The 25,772-nt window shown below is 32.0% G+C and overlaps 1 protein-coding gene across 2 annotated transcripts in view; it reads right to left on the reverse strand.

Moving 5' to 3' along the window:
• Positions 1-25,772, reverse strand: part of ELP4 (elongator acetyltransferase complex subunit 4) — a 277,473-nt gene that overhangs the window by 129,668 nt on the left and 122,033 nt on the right. For both annotated transcript variants that reach the window (XM_017885757.1, XM_017885758.1), the window contains exons 7-9: positions 25,342-25,530; positions 9,817-9,925; positions 7,464-7,570 (exon numbers count right to left, since the gene is read on the reverse strand). In XM_017885757.1, the coding sequence (XP_017741246.1) occupies positions 7,464-7,570; positions 9,817-9,925; positions 25,342-25,530 (405 nt within the window). The remainder of the gene's footprint in view (positions 1-7,463; positions 7,571-9,816; positions 9,926-25,341; positions 25,531-25,772) is intronic.

A 25,772-nucleotide genomic window follows, 5' to 3' on the forward strand; every position in this document is an offset into this window, starting at 1 on the left:
AAAAAAAAAAAAAAAAAAAAAAAAAAAAAGTATATGAAAGCACCCAACACAATACCTAGAACAAATCAGATACCAAATACATTTTTTTAAAGAAACTTACGGTAGGCATGAGTTACTTTAAAAACTGTAGGTTCACAATTTAACAAATATTTATGGAGCACCTATTACACACACGCAGGATTTAGCTGCAAATAAGACATACTATGTCCTTACTCTTATGGAGCTTACATTTTAGTGATGAGGTCAGGGAAATAAACAAATAAACTGATGAACAATTATAAAATACATTACACTGAGAATTCAAACAGTATATGAGGATGAGTAACTTAGTGAACACTTCAGACAGGCTAGTCAGACTTCTCTAAGGAGAAGGTTGAGGTAGTTAATTTACAATCCAAATGACATGAAAAGGCCTTGAAAAGATCAGAGGGATGAGGATTCTGAACATTTGCTGTGCAAAGGCACTGAGGCAGGACTAAACTTGAAATGTTTTAGATACAAAAATATCCGCAAAACTATCTACATCACAAGCTTAAGGATACTATATTTACTAAGTATTACTGTTACAGGCACCTTGGAGGATATACTAGTAAAATGCATCTTCTTACTTTCTAGGAACTTAAAAAATACATTTAAGTGAGGAAATGAAATAGCTGTGATTTGTCATCATTTTCTATTTTCTTTTTCTCTATCTTCCTTAGAGACTATAAATGACACATTATTAAAGGAAGTGTTTCAGAGAGTATCATGTAAACTGGACTAATTCTGCTATAGCAGTTCTACAAAGGCTTGAAGAAAATCTTTGAAGTACTGCAATATAATTTTCTTGGAACCAAACCACAAAACACATATATAAATGTTTATGTCTGCAAAACTTAGGAAGACGGGAGAAGAGATATTTTCCCCTTTGCATACTTAGACAATGCTGAGTCTGTATCCTCCTGGTCTAAAAATTGAGATAACTCCACTCACTACAGGTAACCATGGTATCTTTATGAGAGACTGTTAGTAAGATTCTAAATATTTGACTTTGCTTTGTGCAACCATCTCATTATTCAAATATATATTTCCTTAAATTTCCTGAGTAATGTAGTTATGAATAAATAGTGCAATGTAAAATATTAGATCCTAAGTTCAATTTATAAAATGAAGATTTTATGTAAAATTATGGTCAAGGTGTCATTTTTTATAGTATTTCTCAAAGAAAGATGATTCATTTGATATAACTAATTACAAGTTTCATATCCTACATGTTGATGACCATACAGAAACTATAAGACATGTAACAGTCAAATATGAATCTACTCTTCCTTGCCAAATGAAGCAATGATGTTCTGCCAGCCAAACTAACAGGAAGCATGTGAAATGAACACAAAAGCAAACAGGCCTTACACTGCCTAAGGGAAAGTCAGCAAGATGGCAGTTTCAATCATTCGGAATAATACTAAAGCAGCCTTAGGCTTTTCTCAGAATGGAAACATGTCACTATTACTGCAATATTTCAACAAATCAGAATGCAGAGAAAAGAACACTTATGCAACCACATCTCGGAAGGGCACTTTACTCAACATTTAAGTGGAAAACAATTATAAAGAAATTTCAGAAAAACTGTCAGTGAACATAAATGACTCAGGGAAAAATGTTTTTTCTTTCAAAGTGCTTAATAGATTTTTCAAAAGCTTACCACTTAGAAACAATTTCCTTATATATTCTCCTTAAGGAATTATTAATGTAAAGACAAATTTATATAAAGTGATAAGTGAAAAGTCTGATATTCAGGCTGCCAGTAAGAAATGCTCATTTTTCCCCAGTATAGTACTACTACTTTGGAAGGTTTGATCAAAGGGAATAAGCTTTCACAACATTTATATAGGAAGTTAAAAAATACTTCAAATATTTTGGGAACTTACCTAATCAGTATACTTTTAGCATGTGTCTAGTCATGTAGCCATCTTTGGTCAATCATCAAAAAATCAAAGGGAAATTGGCATGACTCAACCCTAACTTTAATACCGCATGATTGTGTCGTGTAAGCTTGTTTTGTGTGAGAGCTGCTGTGGTTTTAGCAGAGAGATTAACAACCGGACCTAAGCTGGCCTCCAAACCTTGCCCTGCTGATGCCTCAGGCTCTTTGAAGTCTGACCATCATACCTGGCAAAACAACAGTGGGAACTAGGATGGTGTCAGATCTAATCAAATTGTTTGCTGCAGCATAGCTAACTATGGGGTTCACTAATTGGCCCAATTGCGGATTATACCTTTTGCTACAGATTCAAGACAATAATTTAGCTAAATGATTTTTTTTATCTCTTCTAATTAAGATTCCAAAGTGGGAAGAAATAGGATTAGACAGATTCTCAAAACTGTGTTCTCCTTAAGGTGGTATGCACTTTTGATAGGTTAACTATGGCATGTGAAATATATAAAGTATAGTAAGTATTAAACCAACTTCTGGAGATTCTGTGAAACCTATGTAATGCTATTATATACTGATATCACTTGAGAATAAAAGCATAAATATGAGAATGATAATATAATGAATATATCAAAATGTACACATGTAAAAAAATTACATTTCCATTGTTAAAAAATGTTAATTTGGTTTATTTTTGACAAGTGATTTAATCTAAATGAATAGAAGCCTATATTCAACTTTGATTTTTTTTTCTTTCTGCTAGCTGCAGTGTATCTAGGAATAAAAGTTAGTTGAAATAACAAACAATATTTGTAGTATATTGGACTACAGCCCATGATGCTACAACTTAACAAGGCTCCCAAGCCAGACATTCATATTTCCATTATTTTATTATATAACATAATTGTGAGTTGACAAGCAAGTTAACCATCCCTCTCCCCATCTCTAGATATAGTAAACATATTCAACGTTCTACTTCTCATTTAAAAACTGGAAAGGCTGCTGAAAATAAGCATAGGGAATAAAGTAAACCTAGGACCAAAGATATCATGAAACACTCCAAATTATTACACATTATCATAGCCACTAGCACTCCTTAGTTTGTAAGAGTTTATGCTTTTCCAATATGTAAATAATAATCCTATTGAATAATCCTACTGAATAGTACCAAGTTATATGGCAATATAATTATAAATCTAATTTATATTGGTTCTATTCTAGTCTTAATACTTGAGAATAAATCTATTACATATCAAAAATAATAGCTACTTAATAAAAACTGATTGGTCAATTATTTTGTTGAGAATAAGTTCTTGGTGACTGGAGAGGTACTGAGGTCCTATTCTGAATTAGGGACAAAGTATGATAAGACAATCTCGAGTAAACATGATTTACGTTGACACTCTACTCTCAATATTCATTTAGTTTATGAGGCCCACAAAGATACACTATTTATGATAATTACTATTTTTTTGACCAATTACAGCCTACACAAGTAGTGTTAATCTTTATATTGAAAATTTGTACTGTAAGTCTTCTGTATATTTAAATGTTAATCCAGTTACTGTACTCTCTGACTTGAACTTAGAAACACTGAATCTTTGAGCTGGAAAACTGTCCCATTACCAAAGTGGAAACTCTCTTTGTAAAAACCTTAATGGATGGTGCAACTAATGTAATAATACATTATTATCATTTATATTAATTTTATGACTAGAATGTGCTACAATATGATCCAGCTCAAAATACAAAATCAAAACAGCAAAATATTATTAAGTGCAAGTGAAAATGTTGCATTTATGTCATCAAATATGCAGCCACATTTCAAATTCTGCCAAATCTTACTTGTTTATGTACTATAATTACATCATAATTACTAAAGAAAAAACTGGTTTAATGATAGCCTGATATTAAAGAAGCAAAAATTACAGAAGCTAAGAAATGCAAGTTTAACCAGTTATTTTAGCTTGGAAGTGATGCTATGTATTCAAGTTATCTTACACGTAACTAAGAAGACAGTGTGTACAGGTCACTTGACTGGTGGAGCTTATATAATATTTATAGCTATATTATTTGCACTATTTTCAAAAGCCCATTCATAATTTATCTATATTATATACATTTAAGCAAAGATTTTATACCTATTAAGTAAATAACCCTGTTCTTGATTCTTAGATATAAACATGAAAAACACACCATTTATGTGTATTGAATCTATGATTATATCTTAGTAAAGCTTTTGTTTAAAATGTTTAAACACTATATAAAAGTATAAATAAGTTAGTATAGTACTTGCTACTTAACAAAGGCTCAACAAATGTTTGCGGTGATTAAATGGAGGTTAGGCAAGGTTAGGTAAATTTGATCTGGTTAAGATCAAGGAATAAGTAGTATATAATGGTTAATCACATAGGCCATACTGTTACTATGTATCACTTATAAGAATCATCAATTTTCAAAGAATTGGAAAGCGATTTCTTTTAACCTGAAATCATGGTTTAAACTTTCACTTTTACTTATCTAGAATGCATGTCAGGATTTTAGTGCAATTAGTATGGATATGATTCTGCTACGGTTTTTGTAGAGGGGCTAATTTATACAGCTTTGTAGTTACAGGTATCAGCAAAAATTTTTACTCTGATTAGATAAATATTTTCACTTGAATCTGGACAATACCAACACACACTCTGAGAAGGAAGAAATATTCCTTTGCTTTCTCCAAATCACTCAAAGAAATTAGAGACTATGAGTTAAAGTTGCTCTACCTGTTAGAGGCCCTTGGTAGCTGCTAGTAAAAAGACAATCAGTTTTCATACATATAAAGGGCAATGACTTAACAAATCAAAAGGTGCCCTAAAAATAGAGATGAGAGTGCTTGCCTGCTTCTTTTGCCCCATGTTTCCAACCTTGCCCCCTTTTGAGACGTGACTGACAGTAAATTCCAACATGTAACAAATTTGCCTGTGGAATTGGAAATGTTATTTCGGCTTTCCCTGCTAAACTACCTTTCACTTCTGAAAGTGAGACTCTGATTCAATGCCTGATTCAATGTCAGATTCAACTATCTTTGACTTCTAAAAGTAAGACTCAGATTCAATAGACTATTTTAGTCTCAGACTTTACAGGCTAGCAAGGTTACATTTTATTTTAAAAAAGTATCAGGACATTTAAAAGAACATTTATTTGTTGTGAGTATTAAAACAGTAGCATTTGCTCGATGATTTTACCCTCAATAAAGGAATCCTTGAACTAGTTACTTTCAGGTCATTTCTACTCCTGTTTCTAGTTTCTTTAATATATTACCAAGACTTACTATCTGTTTGGATATGCATTTTAGAATGTACGATGCTACATTTAAAACATTTTAGGTGAACCACATGATTTTATTGTATTCTAATTATACTTATATATGTACTTCTATTTGGTTTGGTTGATTCCTTAGTTTTTATTTTTTCTAATCACTAAATTGAATATTATGGCATAAGTAAGTCATTTAGAATGTATATATTTATATTAAAATAACAAAAAAACTCAAAAAAACCTTAAGTGATCAGGTTATTAGCCAAAAAGGTACCGTGTTTGATTATATAGAATTTTCAGAAACAACAGTCTATTTGTATTTTGTTTTCAAACATTGCTTCTAAACCACAGGTTGACCAATTATAATGATTCTTAGTTTAGCATAGTGGGAACAAGAGAGAAAATGAAACAGAAACCTGTGTGGTTAATAAAAGATCTTTCATCAGCTCTGATGGTGAAGTGCAGTTACTATTAGAACCTAAAGTGGGACCTCTCCTCTCAGAGGCCTCTCTCAGAGGCCTCTCTGAGAGGAGAGGTCCCACTTGACATCATGTAATTTCTTTATTTTTCTCTTTCCCTAAATTCCCAATAAGACTCAATGAGACAGAGAAAGAGAAAGTCATAAACATGATTCACATTACTGTACTACTTTCTTCTCTGGGTATTCACAGGGGAATCATCTTGCTTAGTTTGTATGGTAATAGAAATGATATCTCAGATGTCATTGTTAGAATACTGATTTTGGGGAAAAGGTGCCACATGGAGAGAAAAAACTTACGTCTTCCATTAAAAATATAAATTCATAAGAAAATGATAAGCATGCTTTCCTTGTGACACTAAACTATAACTGTACCCTTCTCAACGTTTTAAGCAATATTATGGTACATTACTCAGTATTCTGTCAGAAAAGCTGAAACAATGTTTGAACAATTACAGTGTTGGGTTCCACTTCAATGGTTTCTTTTGAGAACTAAAGCAAATTAGCTCAAGAATCACCATTTCTACACTCTCGCTCTTTTGGCTTTAAGTGGCTTTTGAAGGGAGTGTCCCCAGATGAGAAACTTCTAACACTCCTGCAGAGATGACCTGCTTGAAGAACTGGCTGCCTGATTAACTATTAACTGCTCTCAATAGGATTAGATAATTAAGGACATTGATGACCATTAATTAGGAGGAGGGCACATTAATTTGTCACTGGATAGGGCCCTTACAATGATTTATAGGTTAGTGCTACTTGCAAATGTGAAGGGAAAGAGAAAAAGAGAGAGAACCATTAAGTTACCTTATCAAGTGGCCAGCTTAAAGAGGGCAGAGGGTCAAAAAAGGGCCAAAGTGGTCACTTAAGGGTGAAGTCCCAAACACCAAAGCAGTGCCAAGCCACATTGACCATCATTTGGTGATGAAGTTAAAAATATGCTAATTTATTGGTGGCAATTCTCTCTTTTTATGGTTTCAAGCAGTTAAGACAAGTGGCCTGCTTAGGAGCTTTTCATTTGAAAAGAGATTAAACAAAATGGTTTGTCAAGGCTGCTTGGCTGTTTTATGTCTTTGTTAAAAAAAAATTGCGCCGACTATACTGATAACTATCACATCACCCAAAAGCCATCTCTCTCTAAGCATTTACTTCGTTAATAAATACATCAATTCTAATTGCTTAATAGTTCTCTGTTCATTTGCTCTTTAGCAAGATTAAGTTGAAATAAATCTTTTGTCCTACTACTTTCTGTCACCATTGCCTACGTAAGGGTCACAAAAAAAGTTGCAGTGTCTTAGAAAATGTACTTAAAGACACTAGTGTAAAGTATAATTTGTTTAGTTCCACAAGAGGAAAGGTAATTTCACTAATAGTAAAGAAAAATGTTTTTAAAATGTAGATAAGAATCCTCTTAGCCACAGACAATTATGGGTAACATTCACATTCCACACCCAAGTAAGCACAGCTCATTAACATTTAATTAAATATGCTTTTGAAAGCCATGGAAATATGCATATCATATTTATCATGTAAGTTTGGAGCTTACTTTTAATAGATATTCAAAAGAAAATCATCTTTGCCATACTTGATATATTGTAAAAATAAAACAATAGTCTAAAATATTATTCTGTTATATCAGAAGAACTTAATAATATTTAGCATAAAACATGTCCTAAGAATTTCATTAAATAACTGAAAATAAAATAAAATAAAGTAAAATAAGTTAATAACTTTACCTCAAGACTGCAAACTAAAACATAAAAATTCTCTTACCTCAATGGTGAACAGCTTCCTTTTTAACTTAAAAGCTAAGTCTTTGACATCTGATTCATCACAGATCAAGTTATTAAGCCGAGGAATCTGCCGTATATGAATCAAGCCTTGTGGAAAGGAAATTAAAAGAAAAAAAAATTAAACATTGTCATCGGATACATAAATTAAATAGTCTTACAGCAGAATCCTGTAAATTTACACACAAGCATCCTCCCCTTTTAAAACTGGAGCTTACTACCAGGAGCAGTGAAGCAAATGGTGTGATTATACTCAAGTAATCAAGCAGAATAAGATAAACAGAAATCCTTGTGCGACGAAAACTAATTGCACTTTGGTACAGAAGTACAGATGTAAAGAGGGATCTTAATACTTGTCAAAACTACAGCTGGTTTGTGTGTGATTTTCTCTTGTATTTACAGTAAGCAAATATGGCTATCACCTTGCATGCTGCCCACGGCACCACTGAGTGATCTTTATTTTATTAAATGCACCACTAAGCAGCCAGCAAAACAAGGCTTATAGGTTACTGATAACCAGTGAAGCACTCATGAAAAGTATTTCATTTTGTACCTTATTAATGACTTGAACAAACCATTGAAGAAAAGTACATTTCAGGGTACACTCTAGGACCAAACATTAACCCCTGTGCCATCCCAAGACACTCATATCTATGGCATGTTAGACCTTTATGTAGCTGCTATAAGCTTTGCAACAGTGCTAGGTAAACCATGAGCTTTGGCCTCTTGTCAATAGAAACACTTGCTAATTTTTTCTGACAAGGGCACTGGATGGCTTTTGTGCAGTCTAATGTAGTTTCTGACTAAACTAGGGGTCATTTCCCACAGATGAAGACATGGAAGGTTCTTCACTACATCTTTCTGCCTGATTCAGCTCATATTTAAAAATTAACATCCCGAGGACACTGACCCAAAACATGGGGAGGAAAGGCAAATTACAGATTTGAACAAAGAGACAAATTTTACTTACAGAACTGCTTCTCTAGTACAAGGTTTTGTAAGTATGTTTAAATGCTTAATAATGCATCTATTAGTCTTAGCTTAAACCTTTAAAAGTACTTAGCTTGAGAAATGGCCTCTTCAAAAATAATTAACTAAAATACCTGACAATTTTTCAAACTTAAAAAAATGTAAGAGGTGTTTCAAGAAGACAGTTTTAGCTACAAATTAAGACTATCTCATACATATTATTTAGTAAAATATATTTATTAGAAATAGGCACACCACACTTTTATTTGCACATTTCTTATTTTAACCTTAAATGTGCTTGCTTAGCTATCAAGAGGCCTTATAGAATAAATTAATAAGGTCCTCCTTATTAACAGAAAGCATACTAGTCTTTAGAACCACTCATTACTGTGTGGAAAATAATTTATCAATTCAGAGATTTTTGCACAAAGAATCATAGCCTTTCAACCTTTGAAATATTTTAATCAAAATAGTATTTTTCAGAACATAAAATATTTTACAAAATGCATAAGCTCATAATATTTGTCTTATAAAATCTGAGAGCAGGCTTCAAAGAAGCTACTCAGTCTTTAGAGGTTTCCATAGAAGTATGGTAGCTCCATAATAATGGTAGCAATAATTTGTATATACTAAGAATAATAGGTAAAAATCTGTTATTCACTGCATTCTATATTTGGTTTAGACCTATAATACTTAGACCTAACTACTACATTTTACTATTCATACAGTTCTACATAAGACTCTTTATTAAAAGAATCCCCAAATTAACCAAATGACTACAATATTACTAAAAGTAAAAAAAAAAAGTAGAAAGTCTGATGAATTCACCTGTGTTTATTATATCAAGGTGGCAATATTTTATAATTTGTTCATAACTCAAACTAACAAGAAAATGAGTAAACAGAGAAAAGTTCAAATATAATGAAAGATCTTCTCTTTCTAAAAATGTAATTGACTAAGAATATGTAAATATAATCCAGTATGTATCTTATCATACGGCTAGGCTTTGTAAAGTATAAACTGCTTTAGAAAACTGTCATTATTAGAATACGGCATTTATTTCAAACATGGCTAGTAAGTATGACTGATTACACGGCTACCCTAAGACACTAGGACAACAAAATATACACCTGATTCAGCCATGCCTTAATACTTGGGTCTGACGCCTTTCAGTTATTATAGTCTATAGTCTTAATATAGTTGGGTAATAAGCTGCCATGGAAGACTGGACAGGAATGGAAAACATTTAACAGGTGTATTGTAAAATTTATACTTCTTGATTGTATATATTTGGATTGAACAGGATGCTTCCAGGTAACCTAAAAGCAGCCTGCTCATGCTCTTCTCATTATGAAGGTTCTACTTACCATGATAATCCTTATACAATGGATTAGTTTCTCTCTCAGAACCAATAAATGATTCCAGACCAATTACTGTATCTGACAAGTTTGTGACACGGGCAATAATGGTTTTATTCTGCAAAACATGGAAACAAAGCAGTAACGTTAAATGTTATATTAATAATATAGTATCTGTAAAATATCACTATGTCATCTCATGAAAAACTATAGTGGAGATAGACTATCAACAGAGAAATACCTTAAAAGTTAAAGCTATTATAGGCAGAAAACTGGATGGAAATATGCCCTTAATTGAAAATGCTGGCCCATGTAGTCACGCTATTCTAATTTGAAGAACTGAAGGGAAAACATAAATTGGTAGAAGATATAAATTGATTAGTTCTGGTAGAGAACATAAATTGATTATTTTTCACTTGTATTAAGGAACAGGACTACCTTTATTCTCATACATGATTATTTTTCAAATTACTTCATTCAATGCCCATTGGAAAATCTGTCAGACAGCAGGATTAAGAAGCAGTAGATGGTACAGCATAAAGTATAGGGCAAGAGTCTCACTGTCGTCTGTCAGCTGGGACAAGGTCCCAGCCCTATAACAGCTGAGGTCCTCTGTGACATATTAGAAACAGGGAAAGGACCAGCTAAGAGATTGCAACATGGCTAGCTATGGAGTCTTCTGTTTTCTCTTTCCAGATGCTGCCACTTGGCTCTGGGATAATAATAAAGGGAAAGAAAAGATGGTAGATGACTAACATTTAGACCAGTAGCCTATCCTTTATTTCTCGACACAATCTGAGATGAACTGAAATACTGCTAAATACATTTTAATAAATGTCATTTTGCCAGATCAAAACAATAGGTTAATATGTTTACAAACATAGTATGTCCAGTTATTAAGTAGTAAAAGTTCTAAAATACTGAGAATCTCCTGGCTATAAAAATATATTCATCAAATATCTGGTAGGGTTTTTAAAAAAATTCTTTAATTACTGGAAATCGAGTATTCCTTTTAGCCCCTGACAGAGTGGTAGATCAGAAAACTGTGATTATATGCTATGATGTCTTAGACAATTTTTTGCTTAGCAGATCTAGATAAGTTGAAAATGTTTTTTGTAAAATTTTGCAATTTTGAAACTCTCATTTTATACAATGGTAATGCCCACCAGTTTAAAACTAATCTTTGAAGAAGAGAATGGGAAATACAAAACAGTCAAGAAAATTTATCAGCCTACTATATCCCCTGTTAGAAAGAGGTCAAAGAAAAGATTTTCATTTTCTGGAAACATGATTACAACTGAGCTTACTAATATTCTTGTTTCTTAAGTCCCTTTATAAAGATGGCATAAGAATGGAAAATTAAAGAGGGCTGGTCAATGTTACCTGACTTGGTATTATGAAACACACAGTAGCCTGTGTCACCAAACATTCTGTTGAAATGACTGGTTAACTCACACCTAGGGCAGTACTTGAAACTCCTTCATAAGTTGGAATGTGTGTTATATAAAGAATGTTTCTACATTATATAAAGAATGTTTCAGCTTTTGGATCAGTGTTGTTAAAAGAATTAGTAAAATAATTATTCTTAATTGTCTTTAATATGTTCAATCACGTGGGCACACTAAGTACAGAAAAACATAATTTGGAAATGCCTATTTTTTTCTAAGGCAATTTTTCATTCAATGGTGAGAAAATAATTCAGATTGATTCCTTACTTTCAGTTCTGTGCCACAGGGGATGGTCCTACTCCAGGAATAACAGGGGCTTCAGAGGCCATAAACATGTTCCTCTCAATATTTCTTTAGCCAAAGACCATTATATCAAACTCATCCAGGTTGGGTTTCAGCCAGTTATTCTTCACCCAAACAAAAATGTCTGCCAGACATTCCAACAGCTGGGATACAGTTCACAATGAGTCAACTTGAAAATGATTCATTGTGCTGAGTATTGAACAATGTTGGGGTGGGGGTGGGGTGTGGCTGGGTTGATAGTAAAGGGTGAGAACAAGTGGGAGATGAAGAATAACCATGTGGTTCCCTCATTAAGAAGAATCATGGATAATAACCAGCAGGCTCTTATCATTTCATTTTTAGGATAAACTCAACTGGGAAGAGTACTCCTGTCATGGACCCTCAGATGAACAGGCATTTATAAAGGCTACTGACAATATTTCTTAATCAAAAGGTCAGATTTCCTTTTATCTATAAATAAAAGACTAAGCCTTTGTATCTAAATATCTGAATCTAAAATGATATAAGTTAATTTTTGTTAGAACTCATCTATTCAAGATTTAAGTGATATAAACTAGGACTTTCTCAATTATATGAATAATAGAAATTACAAGGTTTAAAGATGAGATAAATTTCCATTCTGATAGTACATAAGCAAGGTACTGTGTATTTAAATTGTCAACCTGACATTTGCTTATTTCAAAGAGGATTTACTTCTTTCATTTAATCTTAACATTTACTAATAAACCATTTTATATAATATTATGTTTATCAACTTCATAAGTCTTTTAAAGGTAGTTTGTGGGAGACTTAAAAAAATCAGTTATCCACTTTAAAAGGGAAAACTAGTGAATTCTAAGTAAAAAATATGTACAGCCTAGATTTCAAAATTTTCCAGAAACTCATTCATGTATTTCATTTATTTCTAAGTTTCACAGGTTTGCATCATAGTTATTAATTATAAACTAAAGTCTATTGAAAAAACCTTCATAAAGTATTCGTACAAGAATAACTGTTAATCATACTATTACCATAAAATTAGTTATATAGTTTCACAGTGATCTTACTGCTTTCTGCACATATTTAGCAAAATCGTTTGCATAATGTGGCAGACCAGATTAATTGTGAAAGTTGTGGGGATATCTGAAAAACACTTACAGAATAAAAAGCAATGGAAATTATATAAGAATAACATCTAAGGTTCTGACTGAGAAAATGTTTATATTTACTATAAACTTATTCAACCTTCTAGTTATGTGTAGGAGCATAAAAGACATTTGGGCTTATAAACTTACATGTGTTTTAAAAAGCTAAAAAAATTGTTATAGATTACTTCTGCACCTCCAAGCTTCATAAGGAATATGATCTATTGATGTAATCTTACCTTAAAACCATTCTTGTCAAAAGGTCTTTCAAATAATAATATTAATACTAAACAGTCTTTTAGATAAAAGCAGGTGAATTTACTTAGAAGAATCTAAAATTAACAGCTTAAAAAACCCATAAAAGCATAATAATCACAATTCACTTTAGCAGGAATACACTATGGATAATAAATTGTCATAATATAACCAGCAGTGTTCAGAAAGCTTTAGCATAATGATCTGAGGACAGGCCTTGAATCTGGGAACATCCACATTCTCATCTTAACAGATTCTAAGTGTTTTTATGTTATTAGCCAAGATGTAAAACCCCTTTGGTCTTCAGTATATTAATAGATAGAAATGGACAAGTAGAGGTATTCATACATCAATTACTTAAATTTGAATATAATCTTTGCATTAATTTTGAAGTTGTTACAATACAGTTTCCAATATGGAACATTTCAGTAAGGACATTCAGAATTCACCAATCTGGGCAAATTAATGCTTATGGTGTATGTATGGTATAATGACATCACCCAAGTATGTACAGTGATATTGCCCCCCTCCTCCTTGCCCATCTGGATGTGAAAACGTAGGATGGCTCAAAAATCCTTCTTATCCTAGACAAATCTCCCTGTGCTCCTGGGTGAAAGTTGTCAGCTCTGGACAGTAGCCAAGACATGACTAGGAGGGAAGCCAGAAGAGAGGAAAGCCAGTGTCCAGGAGTTTTAAGAGTTTGCTGGCAATCTCAAATAGCATTGTATTAAGTTACATAAAGGGCTCTTAAAGTTTTCTCTTGCAACATAATTTAATTAATCATTTAAATTTAAAATACGTCAAATGGTGTTGCAAATAAGCAAAGCAAATCAGATTGTCCAGTCTTCTCCCTTTGTATTTCAATTTTAATTTCAAAAAAAACCTTCAGAGCATTTGTTTTGACTGTTTTCTGTTTGGTTTCATAGAATGTTTCTTGTTTGCCATTATACAATGGTAATACATTTTTTATTAGGGTACAACAAATCTGTTAAATGGATTTTAAATTAAGGAAGATTAATTTAATGCTCCCTTTCAATTCAAAGTTCTTAAAGTCAAAACTATGAATTTTGTTAAGAGATAAAATTTAATCACTGCCATTTAAAGCTCCCACAATTTTCTAATAAAATAGTTCAGATACCTATTTAGAGTTACCAAGTAACAATCAGAATACCTTAAACTCTCAATATTTCTTTATTTTCCCAGACCTAATTATCTCAACAATATAAAAGATGTAATTTGTACCAATACAAATATATTTCCAGAAGAAATTTTAGTAAGAGGATTAAGAAGTAATTAACCAATAACTTAATTATCAAGAAGCTTGAAAGGAATAAACCAATCAACATAAAGCATTTATGCAACGCCTCAAGTAAGAGCAAGTTCTTCAGTTACTCTATACTATTTAAGAAAGACAGCAAAAATAATATGAAAGGAAGAGCTCTCATTTGAGTATGGCACAAATATCAGATTTGGGGCTATAATAGCCTGAAAGCACTATTAAGTTAATGTTAAAGACTTAGAGAAATATTTAAGTTACTTTATGTTTGACCATAATACATGATGTAGTGGGTGTGTGTTGGGAGAGAGCGGGGAGGGGAATCCCCATAATAAAAGCAAGTATGTCATAATCAACAGCTCAATTTATAACAACATTTTCTGAAAAATGATGTGCATAGAACACGAATATAGTAGAACTTAAGACCTTTCTTTGTTACATAATCCAAAAATAAGCTTGGATCCAAGGATAAATCTGGGGATATTTAATGAGACATTTATTTTTCCATGCTTATTAGGTTTTCCATTCTACAGAAATCAAGACTATGAAATAATAAAATTATTTATACTACATTTATAACTTTTTACAAACTTGCCCCACTTCCTCCAGAATTGTCACTTGCTTCTGTGGATTAGATTTTTATTTTATTAAAAAATATTTGTTAGTGGGAAAATAATTCTGTTCATAATTATGAGATTTAGAATATTTGTAATAAACTGATGAAGGTATTAGATTATATCTTTCCAGATTTACCACTGAACTTAAAGTCAAGGTTAATTTTAGAATACAGAGGAACTTTTGTAAATTAAAAAAATTCTAAATGTAACATTCTCTGCCTAGCATCACATAGTAATATTCACACAGGAAAACTGTAAAACAAACATATTTTGGTTCTTTATCCTAAAGCTCAAAACGTATCCATGAAGGGGCTAGTGGCAAATATTCCTAACCTCGATGGTGAAAAAAATTCCTAAGATATCAAAATTTACTAGGAATACGTAATAGAGCCACAACTCTTTGTGCTTTCTACATGGTCAAATACTCAATATTCTAAATTTTGATTTGAAAATGGTGGTTCCTTATAATTGAGACTTTTTAAAGAATACATCATTTTACTTTCATAAATATTGTTTATATTATATTTACACTGGCTTCAAATATTCAAATAAACATACTTTGCAGAACATTTATTTATATTAATTTTGTTTCTTTTTCAGTAAGTTATTCTATAAAACATTAAAAAAACTTACATATTCTGAAAAGTCTCAGAATTGGGATGAGCAAAATACTGAAATGAACAGGCTGGACAGAATAATAGTATAATATTCAAAATTATTTATAGGCATTTTTCTTAACTATACGTCTAGTTTTGTATTAAGAAATCTACCCACAGAAAAATTTGTGTTTCATGATTGAAAATGTTTTATGGGAAACTTCCTAAATCAGAAATTTTTTTTTTAGTACTTTAATACTTGAAACCCTAAAATGCAATTCACAGATGTCCAAAAGCTCACGCCCTGCCTGGAAAAACCATTGCTAATATCCAAATATTAAACAGAGCATCCAGCTGATGTTTGTGATGCAGTAGCAGGTTAAAGATACTAAAGTTTAAAATCAGCTTAGAATAATCCCATATTGAATACAAAATTATAGCCTGTCATCAGGAGCAGGTTGACAGAGCCAGGTCCAGATGGGAGACTGGCTGGGAAAAAGGCTGAGGCAGGTGGGAAAATGATGGAAACCTGACGGAAGACAGGACTACTCCCTCTGCTGGCAAGGTCCTCACCTGCTTGAATTTTTAACAAATGACTAGCTTTTCTTTAATTATTTAAGATATTATCAATAAATTATGTAAGGTCCCCCCCTTTCAGTCTGCACACTTTCAAACTCAGGGTGTCTTATTTTCACTAGATTAATTTTGCAAAAATATAAGGATCCAATGTTTCACCAGGAGGTCGAATTATTTATCTTGTAATTTAAGTGTACCATAAACATAAAATATAGCATTATTTTTATAATATAAGGCCTTTAAAATTAAGAATGCCTGTGAATTATGTTTGTTGATATATATACTTTCCTGAAGAAAAAAAATTCTTGGGCTACAGACTTCACAATCTCTTTCTCAGGCTCTGCATAATGCCCCGTAATGAAATAATATAGAAATGAACCATATAAATCAACTATACAGGGAACAAGGAAACAGCATGTCACAGCAAAACAGCATAGATGTACAGCGCCAAACCTATCTGATAATCTAATGATCTGAGTTTACAGATATTATGTACTAATATGTAAGAAATTAAGAACTAATGTTTACACAAAAAATTTGCTAAATTTTACAGAAAAATTATTCAATATTTGATTTTCAATGTAAGTTAATAGCTGCAGCAAAACATTTAGTAAAAATCTGTTCTAAGATTTTGGCCTACAACCAGAAGCTCCCAGAACAGGAGGGATCAGCTTTTTCACCCACTGTTCTCATCTGAATCCTGGCTTAAAAGCTATTCCAGCTCCCAGCTTTCCAGAAGGCTCCATCCCAGGAATCCTTGCCTGCCATTTGGTTTGCTGATTTTAATCTCTCAGGACTTTCTTACAGTGGCTCTACTATGCTGAACTGGCACTTGCTTCTAGAAGTGAGTTATTATTAAACCTGTAGGTCAATTGTGGCACTAACAACTCTTTGGAAGCTTTCAGCCACAGTGTACAATTTGCTAGTCTAATTAAATATTAATTCTAAGTGTTACATTTTGTGGCTAAGAGCTTTTATTTTCCATCATCAGCCTGGAAGAAAAAGAGGTTACAAGGCTAATTTAATCTCTCCCCTGTCCTTCCCAACATTAAAGATTAACTACATAGGGTGCGAAAATATTATTAAAGAAGCAAGAACTCTTCATATAGCAATAATAATGTAATTAATAGCAAAGGGCTAAAACATAACGCTAGGACATAATATCTCACCTGGTACTTAAAAAGCTTTAAATTATAATTGTTTACAAGCATGTTTGGTCTCAACATTAAGAAATAAGTATCACTTATTTTTGATGACGTTAATCTTTCTTTAAGGGAAAGCATGCATCCAAGTATATAAACAGGAAAACTCAAAACTCATGTTTTCTCACAGGTATTTTCAGATAGCTTACAATGCCAAAGAAAAAAAGTTTAGTAATTTTATTTGTAAAATAAATGAAAATTAAATAAAGTTGTACTTGTTTTCTATACACAAAAGTGATATAGAAGATAGTTTATGATAAAATAATGTAAAAGATCATTTCTCCTCTTTTCTCCTACCATATTCATGTAGCTTGAACACACAGGGCCCCCCACTCCCCCTTCTGCTCCCAGAACAGTTGTGTCCATCCTTGGACACTGGGCATTATAAAGGCGATGCAGTCCAGTAGCCAAAGATTCCATATGTCCAAACAGATGACTCAATCTCCATACCGCGATGAGACATTTCACTATTTATATCATTGATACATTTAAAAAGTTTGGCCCTAAATAGCCCTTTAGCTAATAACTACTACCATTATAGGAACTACAGAATGAACAACAATATGAACAAGAACATCACAAAGTTATTTTAGAGAAACCAATAATATTTTAAACCAATTTTTTTTTTTTTTATGGCTTACTGAATATGCTTTGGTTAGATTAAGTGTAATGAAAGGTTTCTGAATCGTACTTCTCTTTTAAAGATGAAAATGAACCCTACTAACAATTTAAAATATATCCTGTTCCTATTCAATATGCATATTTACACGAAGACAAAATTATACATATACTACTACGCTCAATATAGGAAGAACTTTATAGGTAATTTAAAGTTTGTGTATTAGAGTTTATTTGTGTAAAAAGTTTCAATCATCCTTGCCCAAAAAAGTAAATTAAATATATATGTATAATGCATACAAGCTATGATGTGATTTTAAAAATTAACCAGTTATCAGCATGTGTAGTCTGAAACAGAAAAAAAAGTGGGAACTATAAGAATTCAAAGTTTATGGTAGAAGGATTGAAATACAGTTAGACTATTTGTTATTTTAAAGAAAAACAGATTCTGTTTACAACTTACTATACTGACACAAAGTCACTGAAATTTGATAAATATGATGTAAAACTGAAATGGGTATACTGTAATTTAGTTCATTTTAAAAACTGCTTCGTTTAAAACTCTTAATATTTAAATTTCTCTATAAATCAATGCAGGAGTAGTTAAGAAGATCTGAAAACATTAAAGGCAGGATTCTCAGTTGAGTGAGGAAATTCCTGATTAAGAAAAGAATTCATAAAAAAAAATGACACTCTGAAGTATCTGGCTTTATCCTTTAGTAATGTAGCTATGATCAAGGATTAATCTGTAATTTTCAATCCTAATATTCTTCTAATAAAGTGCATTTAAAAAGGATCATTTGAAATAAAGTTATATGACTGAAGGTGGTGTTATGTTCATATCAACAATTAGATAAAAAATATTTTCCAAAATTTTATAGCTGTAAACTCACAAAAGTATATTTTTCTTCACCATGCAATTATTCTTAGTTCTTGTTTTAAGAATAAAAAATTTCACACTGAGAGAAATTCACAAGGCCACTGGAGTCCACATTTCATAATCCCATATTAGTGGTTAGTTCTAAAGCGGTCCATTGCTTGACTTAAGAGTTTAGCTGCTAAAATACTCAGCATGAACAAAAAAGTTTATGGATGTGAAAAGGTTTGCTCTCAATTTCTCTATATAGAAACATACTGTATCATTCACTTCAGTGGGTTCAAAGCTCTAATACATTAATGTTATAGAAGATGAATTTGAAAACACATCAATTAAAATAATACACTGAATAAAATATCATTCATTTTTCAGGAGACATATTTTAAGGAGGCCCTTTCTCCCTCCTTTTCATCAGAAAATGAATTTTCCTTGGTATAAGCTAACATGCTAGTAATAGTTTCTTCAATGAGATAGCTGGGAAAAAATTCTACAGATCAAATTATTATAAAACAGTGGGTATATGATAAAAATTGAATAAGGCTATTAATTCACCAAGTGCCAATGATGACAAATGAAAATACGCTATAGGCTCGTTTCAAATCTGAAATGTGATTGAACAAAGGAAAGCTAAATAGTTTACCAACTACTGTTCTCTAGACAAGTACATTAAACTCCGGCAATACTTAAAATTATTATACAATGAAAAAACATAAGGACATATTCTATGATCCAGAATGTCAAAGGAGTTTTCATTCTTGCATTATTGTACTTAGGGAGAGGTTTATCAAGTTGTTGTTTATATTTAAAAATTCCTTAAAAGTGTAGACTATGACAGCTTGAATAAAAGACTAACAATAAGTAAATTTTCTTTTTGAAAAAAAAAATGCTATGAGAACAGTATAAGGTAACTTTCTCCACTTCTAATTTTAATTAGTTTAAGTGTTTACACGTTTAGTTTAAGTGTTGTAATTTAATTTAGTTTAATTAGTTTAAGTGTTTCAATATTTATTTGCTGACAATTTTAAGTAAAAATGCCTTAAAAAATACAAATCAAAAACAACTTGCCACAGATTATACTTAAAAATGCATAAACTAGGAGAAATTTATTTTCTTTTCACTTCACTAATAAAATCATCATAAGGCACAAAACTAAGTTTCTATTTCCAAAAAGAATAAATGCTATTTATTGGTCACCATTTTCTTCAAGCACAAAACTGTTACTGGGAATCGAAAATAAAATTAATTATTTTTAAAAGCCACAAAATGTTTGCATAATTTGGAGGTGGATGACAAATTTTGCTAGTGGTAAGCCAATTCCCATTTATAGACCAACAAATTACTGTTTCATATCTTGTTAGATATGGAAGTCAAACAGTATTCTATTGTAACTGCTTTAAAGCTACCACTTTGCAAAAGAAAATGATAACTCATTAAAAAGTTTCAAAGGGTACAAAAACATTTCTGTTTCTAACAGTAAAAGGTGGACAAAGCAGCAGAATGTTGAGTGTAGCTGAAATATAATAACCTTTAACATGGGTATTTACACCAAAGTTTTTAAAAGTTGCAATATTCTCATAATTACAATAATATGTGGGAAGAGTTTAAAGATAGTGTTTTAGTTCCTTTTCTTAGACGTAACCTTTTCTCTTTTTCTTTCTTTCAATCCACCACAACCTCCTTCACTCAACAACAGAGTTTTGAACAGTTGAGTTGTGAGAATGTGAGCAGCTGCTGTTATTATAACTAAAGGTCTGTCTACTGCTTGAGTCTGAGAGACCACATGTTCGGCTGTCCTCTCATCTTGCCATCCTCACCAATTAACTATTAACATGGAGGGCTGTACACATGCTCTTGGGGGCTCTTTAACAGGCTTCTTGGCGAGTGGAACAACTACACAGCAGGGATCTGGGAACTGAGTAATGCCGGAATATAGGGGAGCCGTCCGTAGTTCTGCTCCTTCTAATGACACTTTACTCCATAGTTCAGCATGTAACAAAGTCTGTATTTAACTTAGCCATTTTCACACACATTTTTAGTTCAACGTCTTTGGGCAGACACTAAAACTATATTCTAGCAAGAGACAGTATGAGTAATAGTATTACTTAACAGGGAAAATTGTTTAAGATTATATAAATATACACTTAAGACATTCATAATATATTTGTTGAACAATTTTAGTGTTTTCTTAACAGATATTTAGAATTTTTTTTTATATACTTGTTCCAAAGTATGCTTGCCATTTTTTTTCTGTGGCGTTAAAGAAAATAATCTTTAACCTGAAGGAAATAAAAAAATGTCAAGTTCAAAGTTGTGGGACTGAACATAAAACATTTCAAAGGCAAATTAAAAAATAATTATTGTTCATTCTACTTGCAGAAGTCTTATTATAACAATAAGTTAAAATCAGTTTTGAATCTATGTCATTATTTTCCCTATTTTAACTTTTCCCTCTCTTTGCAATTTCCTTAACTATGTGTTCCTTCCCTACAATGACATTAAACATGGGAAGCATGCCAAAAGTATAATAAAGGGTAACTAATCATTACTATACAAGTCTGACAGAATGCTAATAACTAAAGTAAGAACACTGATTGGTTGGTTTAACAATTCAAGAAATAAGGATATTTTATACAAAATACCTTTAATCTAATGTTAATTTATATAATGTACTCAAAGTTACCACAATTTTATTATCTATACATGCCCAACTATATGTATGATAAAATTTTCAAGGATATCCAACTACATTTCTATTTCTGCCCAAAACCACTCTACTACTACACCCAAGCTAAGTATCAACAAACTCACATATACTACTTTTCTGTTCCATCCTATCTTTTACACTGTTGAAAAAGTTCCATGAGAATAGAAACCTTGTTTGTCTTGTTTGCTACTGTATCCCTATGGGTGCCTAAAACAGTGCCTGCATTATTTGTTAAATAAGTGTATAAGTTAAATTACCCACAGTTATTCAATTACCATTTAAACCCTAACTTACAATCTCCAGAGGTGGCACTGGTCATAGTGGACAGGAAGCTGATGTATGATGTTTAAACAGTCTTGTTTCAAGACAGTGATGCTACTAATATTTGGATGGCCAACTGACTTTATTTATGCCTCCTGGTTTGTCTCAGGCCTAACCTGTGAGAAGATCCTGTGTCTTCCATAAAAAGAGGCAGCAGGAGATTTCTATTGCTTTGATAGACTTTTATAACTTATTTTTTGTAGCCTTATCTCTGTTCAAATCCTCAATTTTAGAGATCTGTTTAAGTCATAATAGTGAAGATGACAACTGCTAACATATATTGAATGCCTACTATGTGCCAGCACTGTTTAAGTACATGTTATTACTAATCCTCTTAACTGGATACTTTTTGCTCCATTTTCACAGGTGAAGCTGAGGCTGAAAAAATTAAGACTTGACTAAGACTATGAAACTAGTTGGATCTATCTGCCTCTAAGATCTCAGGCTCTTTCTATCATTGAATGCTACTTTGTGCACGTTTGTTTCTAAATTTTGACTCTAGTATCTCTGTTGAACAATTAGCATAGCACAGTGGTTAAGATTATGGTAATAGGAGGTAGACTACTTAAGTCTAAATTCTGCCACTCATTAGCTGTGTGATCTTGGGAAAAGATAATGACAGTACTAACCATATAGGGTTATTATGAGAATTAAATGAGTTAAGATTTGAAAAGCATTTAGGACTGCAACTGGCCCATAGTAATCACCATGTAACTTTTTATTAAATAAACTCACAGTGCCCTGGTTATATGTATTCATACATTTTGATTACCTTTCCAAGCATACTGCTTGCAATTCTTATTCTCTTTCCTTAGCCAAAAGACTGATTTTCCTTGACAGACTTTAAAAGTTATTAAAAGTTTTACCTCATATTTATATAATGATGGGTTGGAAGAAGTATATGTTTTATATTTTCTCCTAAACATTTTCATATAAAAACAAATATATGGTCAGATATCATGTTCAAAGAGCAAGGGAAAATTTATTTGTTTTTTATAACTCAATTGATATTAGGGCCAGAAGACTACTATATGATAACTTTGCAAAAACTGTCTAGGAATGAGAGATTGAAAATTGGGAAAATTTTAGAAGGCTGTGCAGTTTTTTTTTTTTTTTTTTTAAAGACATTCTCTGTTTTGAGGAATATGTCTTAATTCTTTGTCACACTATATAACTTTATACTCATTACCAAAATCTGACCCTATATTTTGCTATGTCTACTTCAAAGGAGTCTCTTTACTGCTATGTTAAGAAGCATAAATTTAATCTATCTTCCAGTTATACAGGGGCTTAAATATATCTGTAAAGTATCAAAGTTAAAATATTGTTTCAGGTTCAAACATCCAGATCACTACATCATTCACTCATTATTTAATCAGTGGTCTAGATAGGCTGACTTGAGGTCATCTGATAGTATCTGCTGTTCCCTTAAACGAGGGTACAGGATTCACTGTCACAGAAATCCACAATGGGAATCTCTTCCTTAAGTAATAAAGATGCTCACCAACAAAATGGCTTTAAAAAAGTGTTTTCCTTTTCTTTCTGTTTTCTCACAGAGGCCCCATTGGGATAACATTTAAAGTTACATATATACATATATTTTTTTCATAATTGTTTTTCTTTGCTTTGCAATTATACAAAAGGAAGCATATTTATCTTTTCTCTCTTGTCTAGAATGGAACTTTTGTTTAATCTTTTATATGTACTAATTTATCAAATATTTTACACTAATAATTTTCTCTTAAAAATGTAGAATAATTACAATATTAGTCAATAACTTTTTTCCTAATAGAAACTTAGTGTCATCAAAGGTAGTTAATAATTCAGGACACATAGGATACAGTGTGACAGAGAGGAAGGAGTTTAAATTTTTGAGTTAATCAGATCTGGGCTTGAATACCAGCTTGAAATGTACAACAGATATGGGATATTGGATAATCATTTAACTTTAGTTTAGTTGCCTTTGCAACTGAAATCACAGCTATCTTGCAGGGTTTTTGTGATGATTAGTGAAGCCATATAACCTAATGCTGAGGATGATAAGGTTTGAAGTCGGGTAAGGACACTGGCCTGCTACTTATTAACTGGGTGACCCTATGGAAACAGAGGTAAAACAACCTGTTTCACAGGGTAGCACTGAAGATTCAAGGACCTAATGCTTGTAAAGTGCTTGGGATGTAGTACATGGCTAAAAAATAGTTGTAGTAATAGCATAGTAGTAGTAGTAGTATAAGTAGTAGTATTTTCACCAGTATCTGATAAGTCTCTGTCATGCTTATTTATCATAAAAAGCTCACCATGTCTAACCAAACTATTATTTGAGTACTAACTTTATGATAACTTATTAACAACGAAAGCAATACAAGTACGTGTACAATGTCTAGCATGATTAGAGAAAGGAGTTTCCTTATGATATGTCTGTAATTTTAAGCTAATGATAATAATTTTGGTCCAGACACAATGTATAAAAAGTCCTTCAAGGAAAACTGAGTTATCCTCTGCTGACCATTATAAATAAATAAATTCTACTGGCCAAGTAGACCAAATTCACTTCTTTTAAAATTTAATTTAATTTTTTGTAGAAATGGGGACTTGCTGTTACACAGGCTGAACTTCTTGCCTCAAGTGATCCTTCTGCCTCAGCCTCCCAAAGTGCTGGGATTATAGGTGTGAGGCACTGCATCTAGCTAAATTCACTTTTCATTTGTCACACTTTTCAGTCATATTTGCTATATATGCTGTATATAACGAATGTAACTAAAAGCCATTTTAATACATTTGCTATTTGCAGGTAGGGTCTAGGTATGTTGGAACAGAGACACTAAGCTTACATAACTTTATAATAAAGATTCAATATTCATTTAATTAACATTTACTGGTTATCTAGGAAAAGCCTAGGTACTGTGTTAAGAATTTTAAAACCACGTTTAATATTATGTTATTACCATAAAGCCTATAAAGAAACGTATAAGTATCTGGCCCTCCGTCTATGGAGACTACGATGTAGTAGATATATAAGATCATATGAAATCACACGCCTAAGGCAGACAATATGTACTTAAGTAAACAATACTGATATTAACATATACTTTACATTAAAATATTAATTAAAGAAACTAAAAGCTGTTTCAGAACATGAACTAAAACTGTGGAAAAAATTCAAATGGAAATACATTGATTCATTAGTAAAATAAAAAACTATAAAATGTTTAGAAGAAAACATAAGAAAAAGACGTTGGAGAGGGCAAAGACTGTCAAGATTGGAAGTGTGAGGGAGGTAAACCACTAACCACTAAAAAATTTATAAATTGAACTTCATCAATATTGAAAACTTTAGCTCTTCAAAAGACACTGTTAAGAAAATAGAAAAAACAAGTCATAGATAGGAGGAAAATTATTACCAAGTTGTAGCTAAAATATCAAGGAACTTTACAAATTGATAATGAGACTATCAATAAAAAATGGACAAAAGACAGACAAAAGAAGACATGCAAATGGCCAGAAAGCACATGAAAAGATGGTCAACATCATGAGTTATCATGGAAATGCAAATTAAAACCACAATGTCATACCATATCACCATGAGTTATGAAAAAATAGTTCTGGAAAGTTCTTACCTGGATCAGATGTGTTGGCATTGTGATGATGCAGGCTGAAAGAGAGGTTCTCAGAAGACCACGGAGAACATAGAGGAACTTGGTAAGGCTGTGACTGTTGCTACCATTTTCTGCACAGCAAATATCATCTCCCCATAAAGGTGAGCCAAGATTCTGAATTCCTATTCTTAAAACGTTTCTCTGTTTTTTCTAAAAGAAAGTGGGAAAAAAGCAAACATATAAAGTTTTGTTAATCAATAGAATACCACTTTTATCTGTCAGTTCTTGTCTTTTTTTTTTTTATTATTATTATATTTTAAGTTCTAGGGTACATGTGCATAACGTGCAGGTTTGTTACATATGTAAACTTATGCCATGTTGGTGTGCTGCACCCATCAACTCGTCAGCACCCATCAATTCATCATTTATATCATGTATAACTCCCCAGTGCA

Source organism: Rhinopithecus bieti, unplaced genomic scaffold, assembly GCF_001698545.2.
Source record: "Rhinopithecus bieti isolate Rb0 unplaced genomic scaffold, ASM169854v2 scaffold_13558, whole genome shotgun sequence".
NCBI classification, from domain to species: Eukaryota; Metazoa; Chordata; class Mammalia; order Primates; family Cercopithecidae; genus Rhinopithecus; species Rhinopithecus bieti.